The 17309-nt window shown below is 44.1% G+C and overlaps 1 protein-coding gene across 2 annotated transcripts in view; it reads right to left on the reverse strand.

The window, feature by feature from the left end:
- ARID1A (AT-rich interaction domain 1A) overlaps positions 1-17309 on the reverse strand; it is a 107305-nt gene that overhangs the window by 73846 nt on the left and 16150 nt on the right. Inside the window, exon 1 of one of the 2 annotated variants that reach the window (XM_067543321.1) lies at positions 2437-4106. The exons of the other annotated variant lie outside the window; for it this stretch is intronic. Coding sequence (XP_067399422.1) covers positions 2437-3579 — 1143 coding nt within the window. The 5' untranslated portion in view covers positions 3580-4106. Of the gene's footprint in view, positions 1-2436; positions 4107-17309 lie in introns of those variants that run through there. 2 annotated transcript variants of the gene reach the window in all.

Here is a 17309-nt window from a genome sequence, read left to right on the forward strand (position 1 = left end):
GTTTCTGTCACAGAATCACAACCATGATATTCACAAGTCATATAGGTCAATGCACTGGAGTAAAAATCGTTCTCAAACAGAGTTTAATCTTGAGATGTGTTTTAGTACCCATCTTATCCAGGTTGAATTTTTACAAGATATAAAATTCCTCAGTAGGGCATCAGTTTCCATGACACACTTACGCAACTTTCTTGCAAATACATAGGGATGTATTGCCCATGAACTCAAATCTTTACCCAGAATAGTTATTACAAGCTGCATGTGACCACAGCAGCTTGAAGAGCCACTCTACTAGAAAACACACTATTTCAATCTAACAGACATCAGTGTCAGTTATCAAAGAACAAAACTTACACTAGACTTTCAGAGCCATAGAAGAAAAGGATTGAGCAAGAAGGGAAAACTCTGGAGCTGCATGTCACACTACAGTTCATATCAAATGTCTCTGACGACTCAGGGTTTGCAATGAGAACAGGCAGGGTACAGGCAGAGAGAGAAGTCTGTCAGTCCTGCACAAGGCCATTACACATTCAGATCTAAGACATGTAAACACAATGTAAGAGATTATCTTCAAACTCTGATTAAGAACAGATATGAATAGAATGTCAGCACCACTGTCCCAATATCCAAAATGTCTGACTTGCATATAGCTGAAAGTGCTATAGCACAATTGTATTTTTGGCATTCGCTACATTTCCAGCAAACTAACAAAAAACCAGAACAACTATTTTTATCTTATAGACTCGTTTACCCTGCTCCACATCTCTCCAAAAAGTAGGAATTTATATTATAATCAGGCCCAACAGTTCCAGGCATTTTAATGTTACCTGTAGTTTTAGTGTCCCTATAATAAACAACTGTTCCTTCCTAAGCTTAAGTAAAACAAATAAAAATGGTGATTTTAAAATGTCTTAAAGTAGGGGCCTCTAACTCCTTACCTATATTTCAAGAGAGAGCTCAATATAAAAAGTGTTATTGATAATTCACCATTTTTAGTTCTGCAGCTACCAGTGCTTTTTAAAAGGTCTCTAACATACCCCAAATAAAAGCCCCACATTCACTATCTGATAAAGAACCCAGCCAAACAATTTCCAACTCTGAAATGGGTCAAAATTAGTCAAGAATAAATGCGTCCTTAGATTCATCAAAGAAATCCTTTATACCAATGAGAAAGTCACATAACCAAAATAAACAGCCAGCCCATTGTACAGAGAACCCCTGCTACTGTTCCGACAACACAGAATCTATTCCAGGCTGTATAAAACATAACAAGCAAAATAAATCCAAGGTACAAGCAAAATGCCATCGCCTCCTCTTTTGTTTCAGGCACAATGCAACAAGAGCAGCCTGTCTGAAGCTCTGCTCCTGCTGATACAGTATTGCTACTGAACTTCCTCAAGGTCACAGCCAATTTCAGCTGTGGAATAAAAAGGCAGATAGTGGCAGTGATGGTTTGGGTTATGGCTGGCAGAAAAGCAGAGTTTAAAAGTTTATGAGCTCATCAGGATTGTTGTACCATTACATCAGAGGCAATTATAAATGGCCAAGAGCAGGAGATGGGGAGCCAATCAGATCACAGATAGGATGTCAACCTAAGACCAACTGTCTCCTGGCTTTGACAGAAGGATTTTACCTCCATAATTCAAATCCCAAACCAAAGCAATCTGCACTTACTACTCCAATCACTGAACTGTTTACCAGCACTTCCAGGGAGAGGCCCAGGCCACTGGCCTAGCCAAGAGACTGCTCAGGAAAATGGCCCCAGCTAGCCCGGGCAAGCTGCAGCTGCCCAAAGCAGGTCACTTCCCAGCCTCCTACCCCCAGGAAGCGCACAGGCCCCTCACTTGGAGCCAGAGGAGCAGAGGGAGGAACAGTGCAATGGGGGGCGAAGGTGGAAGTGCTCTTCTGCAGAGCTCCCACTCCATGGACCCAGAGCACCCCTTCCCTAGGCGAGCAAGGAGCAGCTCGCCCACCTACCCACCTCCACCCCCCGCACACACGCCCCACAGCACCAGGCCCAGGGGCTCCTTCCAGCTGCCCTCCAGAGCCCCCCAGGCAGGCAGGGGAAGGAGCAGGCAGCTCTCTGGGAGCCTCGCACAAAGGCTGGAAGGGGAGGAAGGGAAGGCAGAGAGGCAGCCATTTTAAGAAAGAGAAAGAGACAGACAATGGCAGCTCCCCAGCAGTGTGGGTCCGGGTGTGCCCGGGGGGGGGGGAACCGGTAGGAAATTCGGCCACCCTGGACACCCCACCCCCCAGGTGCCCGCATCCCCTGCCCCTGGCGGGTGCCCCTCGTCTGCCCGTGCCCCCATTGTCCCCCTCAGCCACCCCACGTGCGCCCACCCCCGGCCCCTAACCCTAGCCTCGGTCCCCACCCCGCTGCCCCCCCATGTGCGCCCCTCCCTGCCCCCTTCCTCCCCCCCCACGCCCAGCCCTTACCTGCTGGGTCCTAGCGAGCGGCTGTCCCCCTCCGGCGCTGCTGCTCCCGGGGCTCATGGGCGCATGGTGGCTCCTTTGTTGGGCCCCTGCCGTGGCCGTGGCCCAGGCCTGGCTGTTGCCCCCGACGTACTGGGAGGCCAGGTCCGCGGCCGGGCCCTTGGCGGCCGCTCCCCCGTCCTGGGCCCCACCGCTGTAGTCGGCCCCGGGGTAGCCCTGGTAGCCGCGAGCCGAGCTGGGGGAGGTGAGCAGCTGGTTGAGGGTGGGGGTGGCGGTGGGCTGCGGGGTGGCGCCCGCTCCTCCTCCTGCGGCCGCCCCGCCGGCGGCCGAGGGCCCCATGGCCCCGAAGCGCTGCTGCTGCTGCTGCTGGAAGGCGGCGGCGGCGGGGGATTTGGCCCCGGCGGCGACCGCGGCCGCTTGCGCGGGGCTCTGCGCGCTGCCCCGCGGGGAGCTCAGGGCGTAGGCCTGGGGGGGAGGCGGGTAGGCGCCGGCGCTGCGCCCGGCCGCCGCCGCCGCCGGGTAGTAGGAGTTGTACTGGTGGTTGGGGAAGCCGTGCTCGGCGCTGCCGTGCGAGTTCTGGGGAGGGGGCGGCCCCGGGGGGGCCCCCGCCGGCCCCGGGTAGGGCTGCTCCAGGCCCCCGCTCTGCAGCGCTGCCATGCCAGGGCTTTGTTGTCCGCCATGTTGGTGGAAGGCAGCCGCGGCGGCGGCAGCGGCGGCAGCCGCCTGGGCTCCCCGGCCGTAGGGCTGCCCGAAGCCGTAGGCTGGCGGGGCCAAGGCAGCCGGGTGGGAAGGGGGAGGCGGCTGCTGCTGCGGCGCCCCCACCCCGTCGCTGCCGCCGCCGCCACCGGGCGGCTCCGGGAGGTTATTGTTCAGGGTGGCGGCGGCGGGCCTGGGGCCCGGGTTCCCGTTCGAGCTCTTCAGGTCGGGCTCGGCCCCGGCGTCCCCTCCGTTGCTCTCGGCCACGTCCTGCAGCTCCTTCCCCGGGGGGCCTTCGCTCTCCGCCTGCTTGTCGCCGCCGCGCTCCGCCGCCTCGCCCCCCGCCTCCTCCGGGGGACAATCCCGCTGCTGCGCCTCCGCTTTCTTCAGCTCGGCTGGAGCCGGGGCGCCCAGGCTGCTGGTGGCGGCGGGGGCGACCTGAGCAGCCATGATCCCCCCCCCTCCCCACCTAGCCACCCCCCGGACCCGTGCCCCCGAGCTGCTCCCCTGCCTGGCCGGCCGGCGGGAGGGAGGCCTCGCTGCTCTGCTGCTCCCCGCTCAGGCGGCGGCGGGCTCTTCAGGGCAGCGGGGGCTCATTCCCCGCCGGCCTGGCTGGCGAGGCGGGGAGGGCTCCGCTGGGCTGTCCCCGGGGCCTGGCCCCGCTGTGCCTCCTCGGTTGCAGCCGGCGGAGAAAGGGGAGGAGGGAGCGGGGGGGAGGAGAAGGGGAGGGGGGGACCCGGGACGGGGCTCCCGGTGTGGGAGAGGCAGGAGGGAGGGAGGGGGACACGGCGGGCGAGCGGACCCCGTCCCTGGAGCCGGGCTGTGCGGCGGAGGGGCCGGACTAGGCGAGCCGAGCAGCAGCTCCCGACTCTCGTCCGCCGACTCCTGCTCACTCCGACACGAGGCTCAGCACTGCCATTTTACCCAGCGCCGCGGCCGCCTGCCAAACCCGGAGCGGAGCCCGGCCCGGACTGGAGCCTGCCCCCTTCACAAAGGAGGAGCAGGCAGGCAGGCAGGCCCCGGACGCTTGCAACTCTGCAAGGCTGAGAGAGGCCGCTGCTGCTGCTGCTGCTGCCGCACGCAAAACCCGCAGCGGATCCCGCGGAGCCGAACCCAACCTTCCGCCACAAAAGGAAGCTCCCCTGCTGCGAAACACGGAGCGGATTTCGGCCTGGGCGAAGCGGACTGCTGCAGGCTCGCTCTTCAGGAGACCCGCACCAGAGCGCGCCCACTCTGCGCTACTGCACAAAGATGCCAGTAACCCCCAGCCCCAAAGCTGCTGTTCATCTGTGTTAAAGGAGAACAAGTGGAAGTTCACTAAACACAGGTGTGGGAACCAGGACTCCTGCATTTTATTCTAACTGCGGAAGCTAGGAGTGCTGGGTTTGCTCCCAGAACTGGGATATTATGTTGGCCAGAGAGGATCAGGCACAGATCGAAGAGTCTGGAGCCCAGGACCTTGCAGGCTGGTTCAGTCCAGTGCCTCATTCCATCCATAGCCTATCTATAACAGTGGCTAGTACCAGCTGCTTTAGTGAAAGAAGAACTCCAAAGTGGATAATTATGCAATTAGCTACCCAGAGGGAAGTGTCTTCCTTACCCTCTGAGAGTGTGCGCTAAAGAAACGTTTGGGAAAGGATTCCAGCTCCCCTCAAACAGTATAATGCCCTGCAAGTTTTATAGGGGGACATGGAAGAGACCCCTATTACTTAGGATGCCTAAATTGATCCATTTTAAAAGTGTATTTCAAATTTTTACATTGCATTGTTTGCAGCAGGCCTGTGGAGTTCAGCAAAGAGAAAGCCCTGGGGCTAGATAAGTGCCTTTTCTTTGTCCCAGGAGTTTCCATTCAGATTGAGCTGTTAAAAATTGCCATTTCCCTTCTGTTGCCTGTGTTCCTCTGGAAAATGTTGGCAGTATGCCAAAATAATAACTGAACATAAACATGCTAAAATCAGACACACTATTGCCAAAGCAGCAGACAGTGCCCGGGGAACAGTTGGGAGCTGCTAAGGGATGGGGCAGGGAGACAGGGAGCCAAGCTCTTCCTCTGACCGTACATCCTTCAGACCAAGCACATACTTCTAGTTTCCTACCTCATTCCCAACACCTTCTTGGGAGACATTACACAGAACAGGAGCTCTCCCAACTCCCAAAGGTAGGTTGAAAACCAGGACAAGCTCCCCTCATAACTACATCAAACCCCATACTGGGCCCAGCAACGTGTCCTCTGCCCCAGAGGACCACAGGGGGCAAGGGCCCTTCTCCTGGTGGCAAGGGGGGAAGAAAGAGAGCTTGATCAGACCAAGGTCCCCCTAGATGCAGCATACTGTGCTAGCAGGCCATCACCCTAGTTAGTCCTGTAACTCAAGTGATACAAGTCTGTACTATGACGCAAAAGGTCAACTCATAACCTGTTTCCCCCATCTGTGAAAGGGGAATATTACTTACTCTGCCCAACATCTGTGCAAAGCACTTTGAACCCTCTTTAATGCAAAGATCTCAACAGTATATTATTGTTAACTAAATAGTCTCACATTACATTAGTGTTTGCCACACTCTTTTACAGTTTGGATCTTGATTCCACACATTGGGCCTGGAGAGGTTGAGAAGTATAGAGGGCTACGCATTGTCCTAACAGTGTAGTTAGCTATGAAGCCCAGAGGCAGAGAAGGCACTGGACTTTTTACCTCTGCTGTAACTTATCTTTCATTATGTGAATATTGCATCTACTATTTTCTGATATCATCAAAGTCTGTAACCCAATCACTATCCTGACAGTAACTTAGGCAAGTTTCTTCCTTCCTCACCCACCAAATCAATTTTTTTTGATGAAGGGGAAGTTTTACAAAATATATAGAACTTTATATATAAAGAATACTACCATAAGAAAACCATATCTATGGGATGCTTGAAGGATCAGGGGAAAGGTGATGAGACAATGCTAGAACATCAGTTCAAACTAAGTACAGGGCAGTAGTGGCCCATAGTGATTACCAGCTGTCATGCTTTTAAGGTGTCTGTGAAATGGATTTTTGGTCTCAACCATTTCTTAACAAGAAAGGATCCACTTCACACTATCACAGCATATTTGATGGCAGTCAGAGTAGAGAGGCCATGTCTAGGATGGTAAGCAGGGCAGCACCTGAAAAACTGAATGGTCACTGCTTATACTGTGTACTTTTTATTGATAAATATAAGATTTCAGAGTTCAATACCATCAATCAAGCACTAAAATTCTATAAAAAAATTAGAACGTATATATTCTAAATAATATAATATATATATGGTACAACAGATGCTAACACCCAGATGGGATACAAAAGTAGTAAGCTGGGGTAGAAGTTCGCACAAGTCAATGTGTAGTTAAATTCAGAATGTATTCTAGAGCAACAATCTGCATTGCAGGCTCCCTAACAAAGGCAGCACTGCCATTTTATGTAGACTGTATAACACAGAGTAGATTCCACTTCAACAAATTGGCCTAGAAAAAGAGAGGGGGTTTTCCCCCTCACCCTCTCTCTCGTATTTTACTGAGAGTTGCAATGGAATAATACATAATGATAGCTACATTTAGTATTTGTTTTGTAGTAGCCACCCAAAGGCCCCTGTCAGCATTGGAGCCTCAACATGCTAGATGCTACATAACCATATAGGAAGACAATCCTTGCTAAAAGCTTATAGTCCAGTTTGAAACAAAAGCCATATGAAATTCTAGAGCCAGAAACTGAATTAGAGTCTCCGTCACAAGATGCACTTTATCAACTGCCACACAATTCTGAAGCAATTTCTGAGGATTTAATTTGGGCTGGATTCCACAACTCCCCAATATTTTTCCCCAGCCTGCTCATAGGCCTGTCACAAAACTTTCCTCCAGCTGAGAGGGGTTGAGTATGTCTCTATATGCTTGCCCTATGAACATCACTTTCAAAGTGTATCAAAAGAGCAAAGGAAACCAACAAACTCCTGGGTTGTTGAGTACACTACCACTGTATTCCTAATCTCTACCAACACAAGAGAAACCTTGTAGTGCTCAATAAAATGCAGTGGGGTTTAAAAACTGGGGAAAATTCTAGATCAAAAATTGATTTGAGTGCTCTTCACAAAGAAGCCCCTGTTATCTGATCAAGCACTGTTGTCCAGAGAAAGATTTGGAGCAGATTCTCCCTCAGCAAACCAAACTAGATTCTCACACAAAGGCAGCCCTGTGGTTTTACCAAGCTTTATGGTGGTCTGTAAAATCCAAAGAAGATTAAAGAGCAGCAAAACAGACAATATATCCCTTTCAATGGTGTTTTCCCCACTTTAATGAGAGTCTAACAAATTCTGAACAGTTTGCACATCGAGAAAAAATAAAATAGAACAGACCCTACCATTTTATCTAAAACCCTCTTGAGCTACAAAATCCTGAGTAATAATCTCTCAGAAACCAGATTAGAGTCTGCCTCATGAAATTAAGCTTTGCCATCTCATTGGATGCCTTTGGAGGCTGTCAAATACAGTCCAGGATCCTACATTTCAGTCTAGAGGCTCCCCCATCCAAATTATGAATGTGTACCTGCAATTATCCTACGATTTTTCACCCTGTTGGAATCTCCTTCAAAGAACACTGTGGGACACTGTGAAACCTGGAGCTGATTAGAATGTGAAAACTAGAATGGATTCCCTTCACACTAAGGAGACACTCATTTTACCAAAAGGAGTCTGAAACCTGAAGCAATTCCAGAATCTGTCTCACAAAAAAGAGGACCTGCTGTTTTATTAAATACTGAAGCACTATATGAAACCCAAACTATTATATTTGGAAAATAGAGAGCAGAGTTCTTCCAAAGAATCCTCTCAGCCTTGTGTTGTGACCATCAGCCAAAGCAAAGTGGTCAAGACTTTCTTTGAAACATGTCAACACTCCTACTTTATTGACCTGAGGGATCATTGCTATGTAATGTGAGGCAATCCCACCCCCCCAGGTGCTGAGCATATTTCCTCCACTGTTATACCAGCTCTTAGCAGCTCAGAGTGAGATACCACAGGATGGGAATCCAACTCAGGTCTCCCACATGGTAGTGCAGGCCACCACCACTAGGCTGTTTCCTATTAAGTAAAGTCTCCTTCATGAAGGTGGCCCTGCCATTTAACCTAGCACCAAGGCAGTTTAGGAAATCTGGTATAGAGTGCTAGAAACAGGAGTGGTCTCCCTAATAAAAGAAGCTCTGCCAACAGTGTGATGGCAAATATGGACTGAATTGTTGACATGGAAACTGAACTGAAGTCTCTCTCTCACACACACACAGGCACACACAGGAGAGAGTTCTTGTTATCCCTGGCCCCATAAACAAGCTATAAACATGGACTGGATTGTTACTTCAGGAACTGGATAGAGTTTCTGCAATCAAAGTGTTAACTACTGCATCCAAGCTGGAATGAAAGAGCTGAGCAGAAGCATACAGATTGAAGAATAAGGATGCTCTTCCGTTTCACTGGGATGCATGGTATATTGAGATACCAGGATTGGACCACAAATAAGAGACCAATCTGTTCTAATTCATAGAGTACATTACAAAACATGGAATGGAAATAGCGAAAGTTATCTACATTATATTAGAGAGCCTATATGGTTGCTGACCAATTTTTCTAAAGAAATGTTAAGTTAGCAGGAAACATGTTTACATTTATTAGCTCCACTAAAATGTTATATAGTCTCCCTCCACTATCTTAGATACTATCATATCTAGCTTCAGCATACTTATTGCAGCTTCATAGCAGCTACGTATTAATATTATTTATGGATTGCTGTGTATTTGCTGTGTTTGGGCAATCTACTGGGCACTGTACAAGACAAAGACTTTTGCAATCCTAGTTTAGATTCTTTAAATTAATATTAATTTATTGTATTATTCCCACTCAAACACTGTCACAATGGTAAAGAAGTACACAGTGAGATCACTACAGGAAAAAACTGAAGTGGAGTTTGAGCATCAGGTAACTCTGTCAATTTGCTGAACACAACAGCAAAGTTCAAAGGCTGGAATGGATTTTAAAATTGGATTTCCTATTTCTTAAAAAGTTAGCAAGAAAACTAAAAGGGAAAAGTAGTGAGTTAAGGTTATACACTGCTCAAGTCTGGCATTAATGTTTGACTACATTTGACAGAGCTGAAAAAACTTTGGGATGGATGCCTTTTAAGAGAGAAAAGTGGATTCAAGTCTGAGTCAAGGAAATCCATTATTTTACCAGCTCTAGCCAGGAGGTGTAAAATATGAGATGGATTTTCATACTGGAAGGTGGAATGGATCCTGCATCAGAACCTAGGGATCCTGGCAAACCTCTCAACCTACTGGGGTCAAAACGGGTGGGAAATACAAAGTGGAGTAGAAAAATAAGAGGTTTAAGCTACATAAATGAATTCTACATGGTTTAAACAACATTGCCCGGTGCCCTCTATTTCACACATTTGTGATTTTAGAGTAATAAGATAATACTGAGTTTGTGTGTGAGGGAAAGCTATTTAGACCTAAATGAGTGCAAAGTAGGAAGAGCACCCGTCTTCTTATTCAATATCTGAGTAACATAAAAAGACTAGTGAATTGGAACTCTGAATATGAAATTCCAGACCAGAATAGGTAGATGATCAGAAGCTGGACAGAATTCTGGTCAGCTTCTAATAGTTCAGTGCAATAAAAGAACAAATACATCTATTTTATATACACTTATGTACATACAAACACACAGACTACATACAGCCTCTTCACGCACCAGTTTCTGGTGCTGAGAATTCTTTTAGAGACGGAAGTATAAAGCTATTAATAAAAACATGGACTGGAGTTTCATAAAACCACTGCACTGGATCAGGAACAGAACTGTCTCATTTCTGCTGAGCCCCACAAGAAATTTGGAGCCCACTCTAGTTGACCGAAGCAAAAAACACATTACACTAGAAACCCACTTACAGTTTTAAAAATCCTTTTAAAACTCCGAGAGAGAGAAACTTCGGGCCTGTATTTTCCTATTTAAGCAAAGCTTTCATTGGATTTCAAGCCCTCAGAACGTCAATATTACACACAAACGAGAAGTTAGCCCTCATACCGAAAGCTACTGGTTGTGAACAAGTCTGTTCATCTGTGTTTCTTCCACTCTTTTACTGATGTCCTCCTTTTTCAATGAGGTGTAATAAATATGTTTACACTTTTGACTAGCAAATTATATTTTGGAGGGAAGTTTGAGTTGTGGAGTCACAACTGCAGTAAGGGATTTTGCAGAAAGAAAGCCAGACACTCAGAAAGAGGGTTTTATACCCTTTCATAAAGCTCTTGCACTGCCATTTTATTGAGATAGGGAGGGAAGGGAAAGAGCGACAGACAGCGCTTGCTATGAAGTTTCTCACGGTAATTCTGGAATGGATCTGGAATGGAGTCTTTTGTTCAAACGCAAGTTCAGTATAAGAGAGAGTTGGAATGAGATGAAAAACAGAGAGAGAGATGAGAAATAAAATGGAGGAAAGCAAGTAGATAGAAGACACAGATCATGTGGAAACAGGGTTACTTAAAAAAAACAAACCAACTAGCAAGTTTGATCACTCCCCTGTATTCCACAGCACAGCATTTATAGAAAAAGTTAAGTCTCTGCCCTGAGGCACAAAATCCACTACATGGGAATTAGTGAGAAACCCAAGGAAAAGTATTAGTATACACAGGAATTGAAATTTTTCGAGGGGTTCATGCCCTTTAGTGGTCTGTTTGTCAAGACTGTATTCACTCGCTCAGAAAAGAGTGCCTCCTACAGACACTGGGAAAAGTGGCCTAAAAAGTAAAGTAAGAATAGCTGCTATAGAAGATCTGTCACATTCCACTAAGCAAACTAATGACAAGAAAATCTTCCATGAAGAGTTATAGCATGTCCCCAAATTACCGCTCTCTCTCCTGAAATGTAATATGAACTGAAGACCAGATTAAAATGTATGGAGTTGGGTTCCTCTGGTTCCCATCCCCCAAACAACTGTTGAAGCACCTTGTACTAAATAGCTATGACCCCAGGTTGAATGGGTTGAAAATCAGTAGACAATGAGAGAATAAACATCACACACACACTTAATGCTATACACATTCCCACAGCACATACTGTACTAAGGTAAGCAAACCCTTTGCATTCCAATATACATAGCCAATTCTTCTCTCACACACAACAGGCGTTGTTTACATGTATACTCACTCAGAATGCCAAACAACACTATAGTGAAACTTGCCATAATTAACCCTTAAAAGACTGACAAAAACTGATCATTCAAGGGAAGTGATCTAATAAAGGTAGAGCCAAACTGTACTCAGTTTATTATGGGATACTTTGGGGCAGACTCTTAAGACAGAAGGTTGCCAGGTGGTCTCTTGCACAAGTTTCAAAGTATATAACATGCCCTAAAAATACCAATAGTGTGTTACTTGAATAAAACGAAAAGGATATAAGGCATCCATCTTTTACCCTCTCAACAAGAACAGGAAAAAATATATTAATTTTATACAAAATGAACATACTACATATATATTTATAAAATGGACTGGACTGCTGCACTGATAGTAGCTCAACAAGAACCATGTGCAGCATCCAAGGTAAGTATTTAAACTTGCTCTTCCATTCAGGCCATCAGAGACTAAAAGCCTTAAGGCTGGGAGAGAATGCTTCATACTGCTCAGACTTCCAAAGCAACCTCTCTGGCTGTTTCAGTACTGAAGTCCAATGGTCCCCAGCTCAAGGGACAAAGCAGTTGCTGGCCTACAACAGCTTGTGGATTGGGAAATAAAAGGCAAAATGGAAGGAGAAAAAGCATCAGGGAAATGGAAATGGCTAATTTTAGATTTATTTTGAGCTGTGTAGTTAGAAGTCATACCCACAGTGTTTGAGTCTTATTATAAAATAGCTATTTTAAAGTTTGGATAAAGAAATACTCTGTAGGATGTGAAATTATAGTATCAATATGCACAATTTTCAGGTGTTGGAGACATCTAGGTCTGGATTTTCAAAAGACCTCAGTGCATAACATACTGAATTCTTCTGAAAATCTGTTTATTTCTGTTGTCTAAATGGGAGCTGAGTTATTTTGAAAATCTGTCCTCTAGTTTTCAATCTCATGCTTCACACCTGAGGCACATATGGTGCTTCTACTAACAAGTTTATAATCCTTATCAGCTATTTAGATTTGTCTTAATAAACTATATATAATCATTAAATAATAAAATTACTTGTGTTGAGAACATTCAACAATCAACATTTAGGTTCCCACCATTTCATCTTCACTGCTTTGTTTTCTGAGATATTTAATACAACTGTATTCCCATTGGGGGCCTCTAAAAATGCCTGTTACATTTGACAGGAAAATGCCAAATAGGCATCAGATAGGAATTTTCATTCTCTGTCATAGTTTTATATAAGCATTACTTCTTCCATGCTTGTAATTAATAGTTTAAGAGGATACTTCATGAAGATTACAAATAAAATCTTTTCTTCATATTCAGTTCCTCTATTCTAAAACACTGGTCATCTCTGACTTCATGTGTGTTAGCATGGGGATAAATGTGATGTCAAAAGACAAGAATTATGATTTGTTTACATGAACAGGGGAAAAACATTCTTAGAAATTAGACAGGTTCATTAACATGTCAGTAAAATAATCCTTATTTTATTTAAAATTGTTGGATTAAATTATCTTTTTACTTTAATGCTTTAAGCATGAAAGTATATACAGAAGCCCTGACTTGCAGTATAGGCTCCCCCCTCCCCATTTCTTTTTTTAAAGGAGCCCAGATGCTGGTCAGGATTAAGGTTACACCAAACATTGTATCACTGCCATTTTCCAATCAAAATGAAGCAGATAGAAAATATGGACAAGGAACTTATAGGAATGGAGCATGATTGAGAACTGCGCACCCTGCATTAACCCTGTAGGGGTGAGAGCTTGGATTCAAAGAGAGACAGAAAGAAACTAGACACATCAACTTTACATATAAAATTCTCTAAATTTAAAGTATAATTATTTTAATTAAACATCTGTCAGAGTTTCTGTTTTAAACCCTGTTTTTCAAAAGGGATAACATTCAGCTGTAAAAATTCACTCTGGATTCATAGGTCTCAATTCTGCAAGGCACAGAACACACTGGCCCCAATTCAGTAAAGCACATAAGTACATATTTAATTTTATGCATGAAAGTCCCATTGATGTTAAAAGACTATCCATACTTAATGTTAAGTACACATTTTGTTGGACTGAGGCCAGTTTGCTCAGCACTTTGCAAGATCGAGTCCATGACAAAAGCATACAAGTTTGCAGCCTGGAAGAAAATAAAATCTGTGAATTCAGGAACGCACACAGAGAGAAATTAAAATCAAATACGTTGTGTAGGGAAAGGGACAGAAGATTTTTGAAAAGCCTTATCTTTAATAAACATCCAGTTCACCAATATGGGTAGAATGGAACCATTTTAAAATGAAGTCATTCTACATGGAGCTAACTGTATCCTCAGGTACAATTTGTACATTGCAACAAACTAATATATTAGACACTTTTATGCAAGGATTCTATATAGGATTCCATTATACCCATGGTCATTGATAGTAGAATGCACTGTAACACCAAACTTTATCATGGTCTTTGTGCTATGAAAGACGTTTTATAAAAAGGTTGATTATAAAAGTTTTTATTTTGTTTTTTTAAAACGATAATAATCCAGCTGTGCTTCCTAAAACATAGGAAGAACACCCAACTAAAATAGTTGAATATCTAGTCTACTGTCAGAAAACTCGAGTTGTGCTGTTGTAAATAATGTTTCTTAGCTTCGAAGAGTAAAAGGAAGGTAAAAGGGATTGTTGCATAATTTATTAATAAAAAAATTGAGATATAAAATATTTCAAATCAGTAAAAGAACAGGTGTGTAGACCAGCTCTGAAAAATTCTCAATAGAAAGGAACCAGTTCAGGCACAAATATGTACTTTCTCACCTTTTAATATAATGATGATTGCAATGAAATATTATATTTAATATGATGCTTGATTCATCTACACATTTTTTTTAAAAGTAGTATTTTAAAATCTTGATCCTACAATCTAATCTGTGGGTGGCTCCATAAGGCACCATGAGACTAGAACCAAGGTATGTAGAGCTTGGGACAGCTGATGTTCCCACATTGACACCAGGAGATCATCCAAAACCATCTCCAAGGAGCATTGTGGAGATTAAGCACCTCAGGAAGTACTGCCCAAAGGGTGCAAAGTGACAGCACCCTGTGGCCTTCTGATTGCCCCACAGGCTCACTATTTAACCCTAGAGAGTGCCCCAGGAAGTTGTTTGGCTAATTACTCAGACTTCTGGCTGGCTGCAGTGCCTTACCTTGCCTCCTGCTCTCCAACCTCTGACCCTACCCTGATTCTTGCCTCTTGATTCCAGCCTGGTAATTACCGCTGACCTCTGGTCTTTGACCCTGGCCTGACCCTGACTCTTGCCTATCGATCCCGGCTCTAGTGATTACTCTGGTCCCAGCTTCTGACTATTTTGGATACCAATCCAGTTGTGACTGCTAGGACAGACTGCCTATGCCTTGGTCCCTTAGAGGACCTTTACACCCATGTGGAATCCCAGCAAAGTTACTGGGACTCTGCACAGGGGTCAGCTTGCAGGGATCTGATTGCAGGATAAGGGCCCTAAAAACATAAGGACAACATTTTTAAACGGTGATGCCTGAAGTTAGATCCTAACTTACATAAATATTGCTTGATTCTCAAAAGCTCTAAAAACCCACAGCTCCCATTGACATTATTGGAACTATTCAAACTCAGCACTTTTGAAAACCAAGCCACTTGTATCCAGCTGCCTAAATATGAATGTTAGGAGTCTCACTGTACAATTTTGGCAGAAGTGTTTCTCTGCAGGAACTGATAACATTGCAAGCACCTGCAGCAAAGAAAGCTACTGGTTAGAGATGTCATGAACTTTTCAGGAAAAGCAGAACCCTGAACTCAGTATTTACTGAATAAATAGGAAGAAGAATTTATTTTCAAATATTTTACATGTCCAGTAAAAACAAAAAACAAAAAAACCCAACAAATTTTGCTTAAAAAAACCCAATAAACCTTTGAAGCTAAATGTATTTATATTTGAAGTCTATATAAATGCCCTTACTAGTTTGCACTTTAATCCCTTTTCAACCAATTTATTTTAAAATAATGTTTGAATCCGGGGGATAGTTACATTCCAACTTTCTCTACATATAGTCTTTCAAATGGTAACAGTGAAAAGTGGGAGGAAGGCATAAGCACCTATACTCCACCCCCTCCACTTCAAGCATTGCTGTTAAAAGATAACAGTAGTCCTCCTAACCATTGTCACTAAATACCATGAAGTCTTTTGAAAAAGCAACTGACAGGGTGTGACCATCCATAGTAACATTTGGTTCTACCATCCATAGCCTCTCATTGCTGCAAGTGTCTGACTGGGCATTGCTAGATTAGTATATCTACCATTGGTGATTCTGCTCCTGGAATGCTTCTACATGAACTTCTTCAAATTCAGGGTTGTCAGAACTACCTATGTATAGTCCGTAGCAAAGTCCCTTAAACCCAGTAATATCTGGACAGATGACAAAGGAAATACAGCCACTGACTTGAAAAAAATCACATTTAAATTAATTTAATTGAATTCCTCAAATGGGAATGATTATTATATATAAAATACAGTATGTTCTTCTGGCTATCTTCTTTGTTAAAGAACAAGGGTTTGACCTTTTCAAAGTGTTCTGGGGGTGTCAGAATTAAAGGCCTAGTGAGATCCAGAATGACATATAGTATTTCACCACACTGCTTTCTCTTCCATAAGCATGCCACCATATCGGTCTTCCTTGGTACATAGCCATACTTTCTTTGTTTTGCCTTTCCTTTCCCAGGTGTGCAGCCACCCTGTCCTTGTCACATCTACACAAAATCTCTCTCTCTCTGAAGTGGAAAGTGAATAATTAATTCTATGAGTTTATTATGGGCCTGAAATGTGCAGGTTAGAATCCTTCCTCAAACATGGAAAACATTTCTTTTCCCCCAAAGACAATTTACTTCCACTACAACGCCTGAAAGCCATTTTTAGATATGGGGTCAAGGTGAAAGACACCACAAAGCATTCTTTTCTGTTGGAGCCTTGCAACAGCTGGATCTGACATGACCCCATTCTAACACCAGCAACTCAGAAAGCATGAGTCAGTAGATTTACTTAAAAGTAAACTCCAGTGCTATGTTATACATATCGATATCTATCTATATACACACAGTTTAATGATTCATTGTGTATTTAGGCAAAGTTTACAAATACATTAAAAAAAAATCCTAAGATATTTAAAAATCATTTCCACTTTTTCTTACTTACAGAGACCAGCGTTCAAGGTTCTGGGTTTCCACTGGTACAGTTAATGATATCACCGACATAACCACTTAATCTTATTGATGTAAATCTGGTCCTCCCGTTCCCCTACCCTCCTGTTGTCTATTTGCTTGTTATATTTTGTCTGTTCTTAGACTGTAAATTCTTCAGGACAAAGACCATGTTTTTATATATTCTGTAAAGAATCTAGCATACTTTAGACACTGTATAATAAACAAATAATAGTAAATAATGCCTGAATCAGCATGAGGAATAAAAGCTCCTTAGAGGTCAGTGATCATCTGTTGCAGTGTGTTGTAATGATGCACTGCTAGCTATCAACAGTTACAGAAGAAAAACAAAACCTGAACTCAGCTATTGGCAGGTAAAAAGCTTCTTAATAAAACCTTTAAAAAGATGGCTTCATGAAGGATCAAAATTCAGTGACACAGTATGCTTTTAGTATAAACATTTTTCAAAAATAGCTTTGATAATTAACAAATAGGGTCAGAACATGTTTGTAAAACATGCAAAGTGACGAGATAGAATTGTGTTGAGACAAACAAAAGTTCCCTTTTCCTCTCCCTCTCCCCCCACTAACTATAAAAATCCAACCATAAGGGATAAAACCACCTAATATCAGCTCTCCTTCAGTACTCATCCACAATCATGGCAGACAATTCATCACAATGATATTTCAAGATTAGTTTTCTGGGACAAGTCGTATTTATATAATAAAGTGCCTCTTTGTGTCACTCTGAAGCCTAAAATGTCTGTTGAATCAGTGTGTAGCGA

The sequence above is a fragment of the Emydura macquarii genome, unplaced genomic scaffold (assembly GCF_026122565.2).
Source record: "Emydura macquarii macquarii isolate MOO-44397 ecotype Brisbane River unplaced genomic scaffold, CSIRO-AGI_Emac_v2 contig_820, whole genome shotgun sequence".
Lineage (NCBI taxonomy): Eukaryota > Metazoa > Chordata > Testudines > Chelidae > Emydura > Emydura macquarii.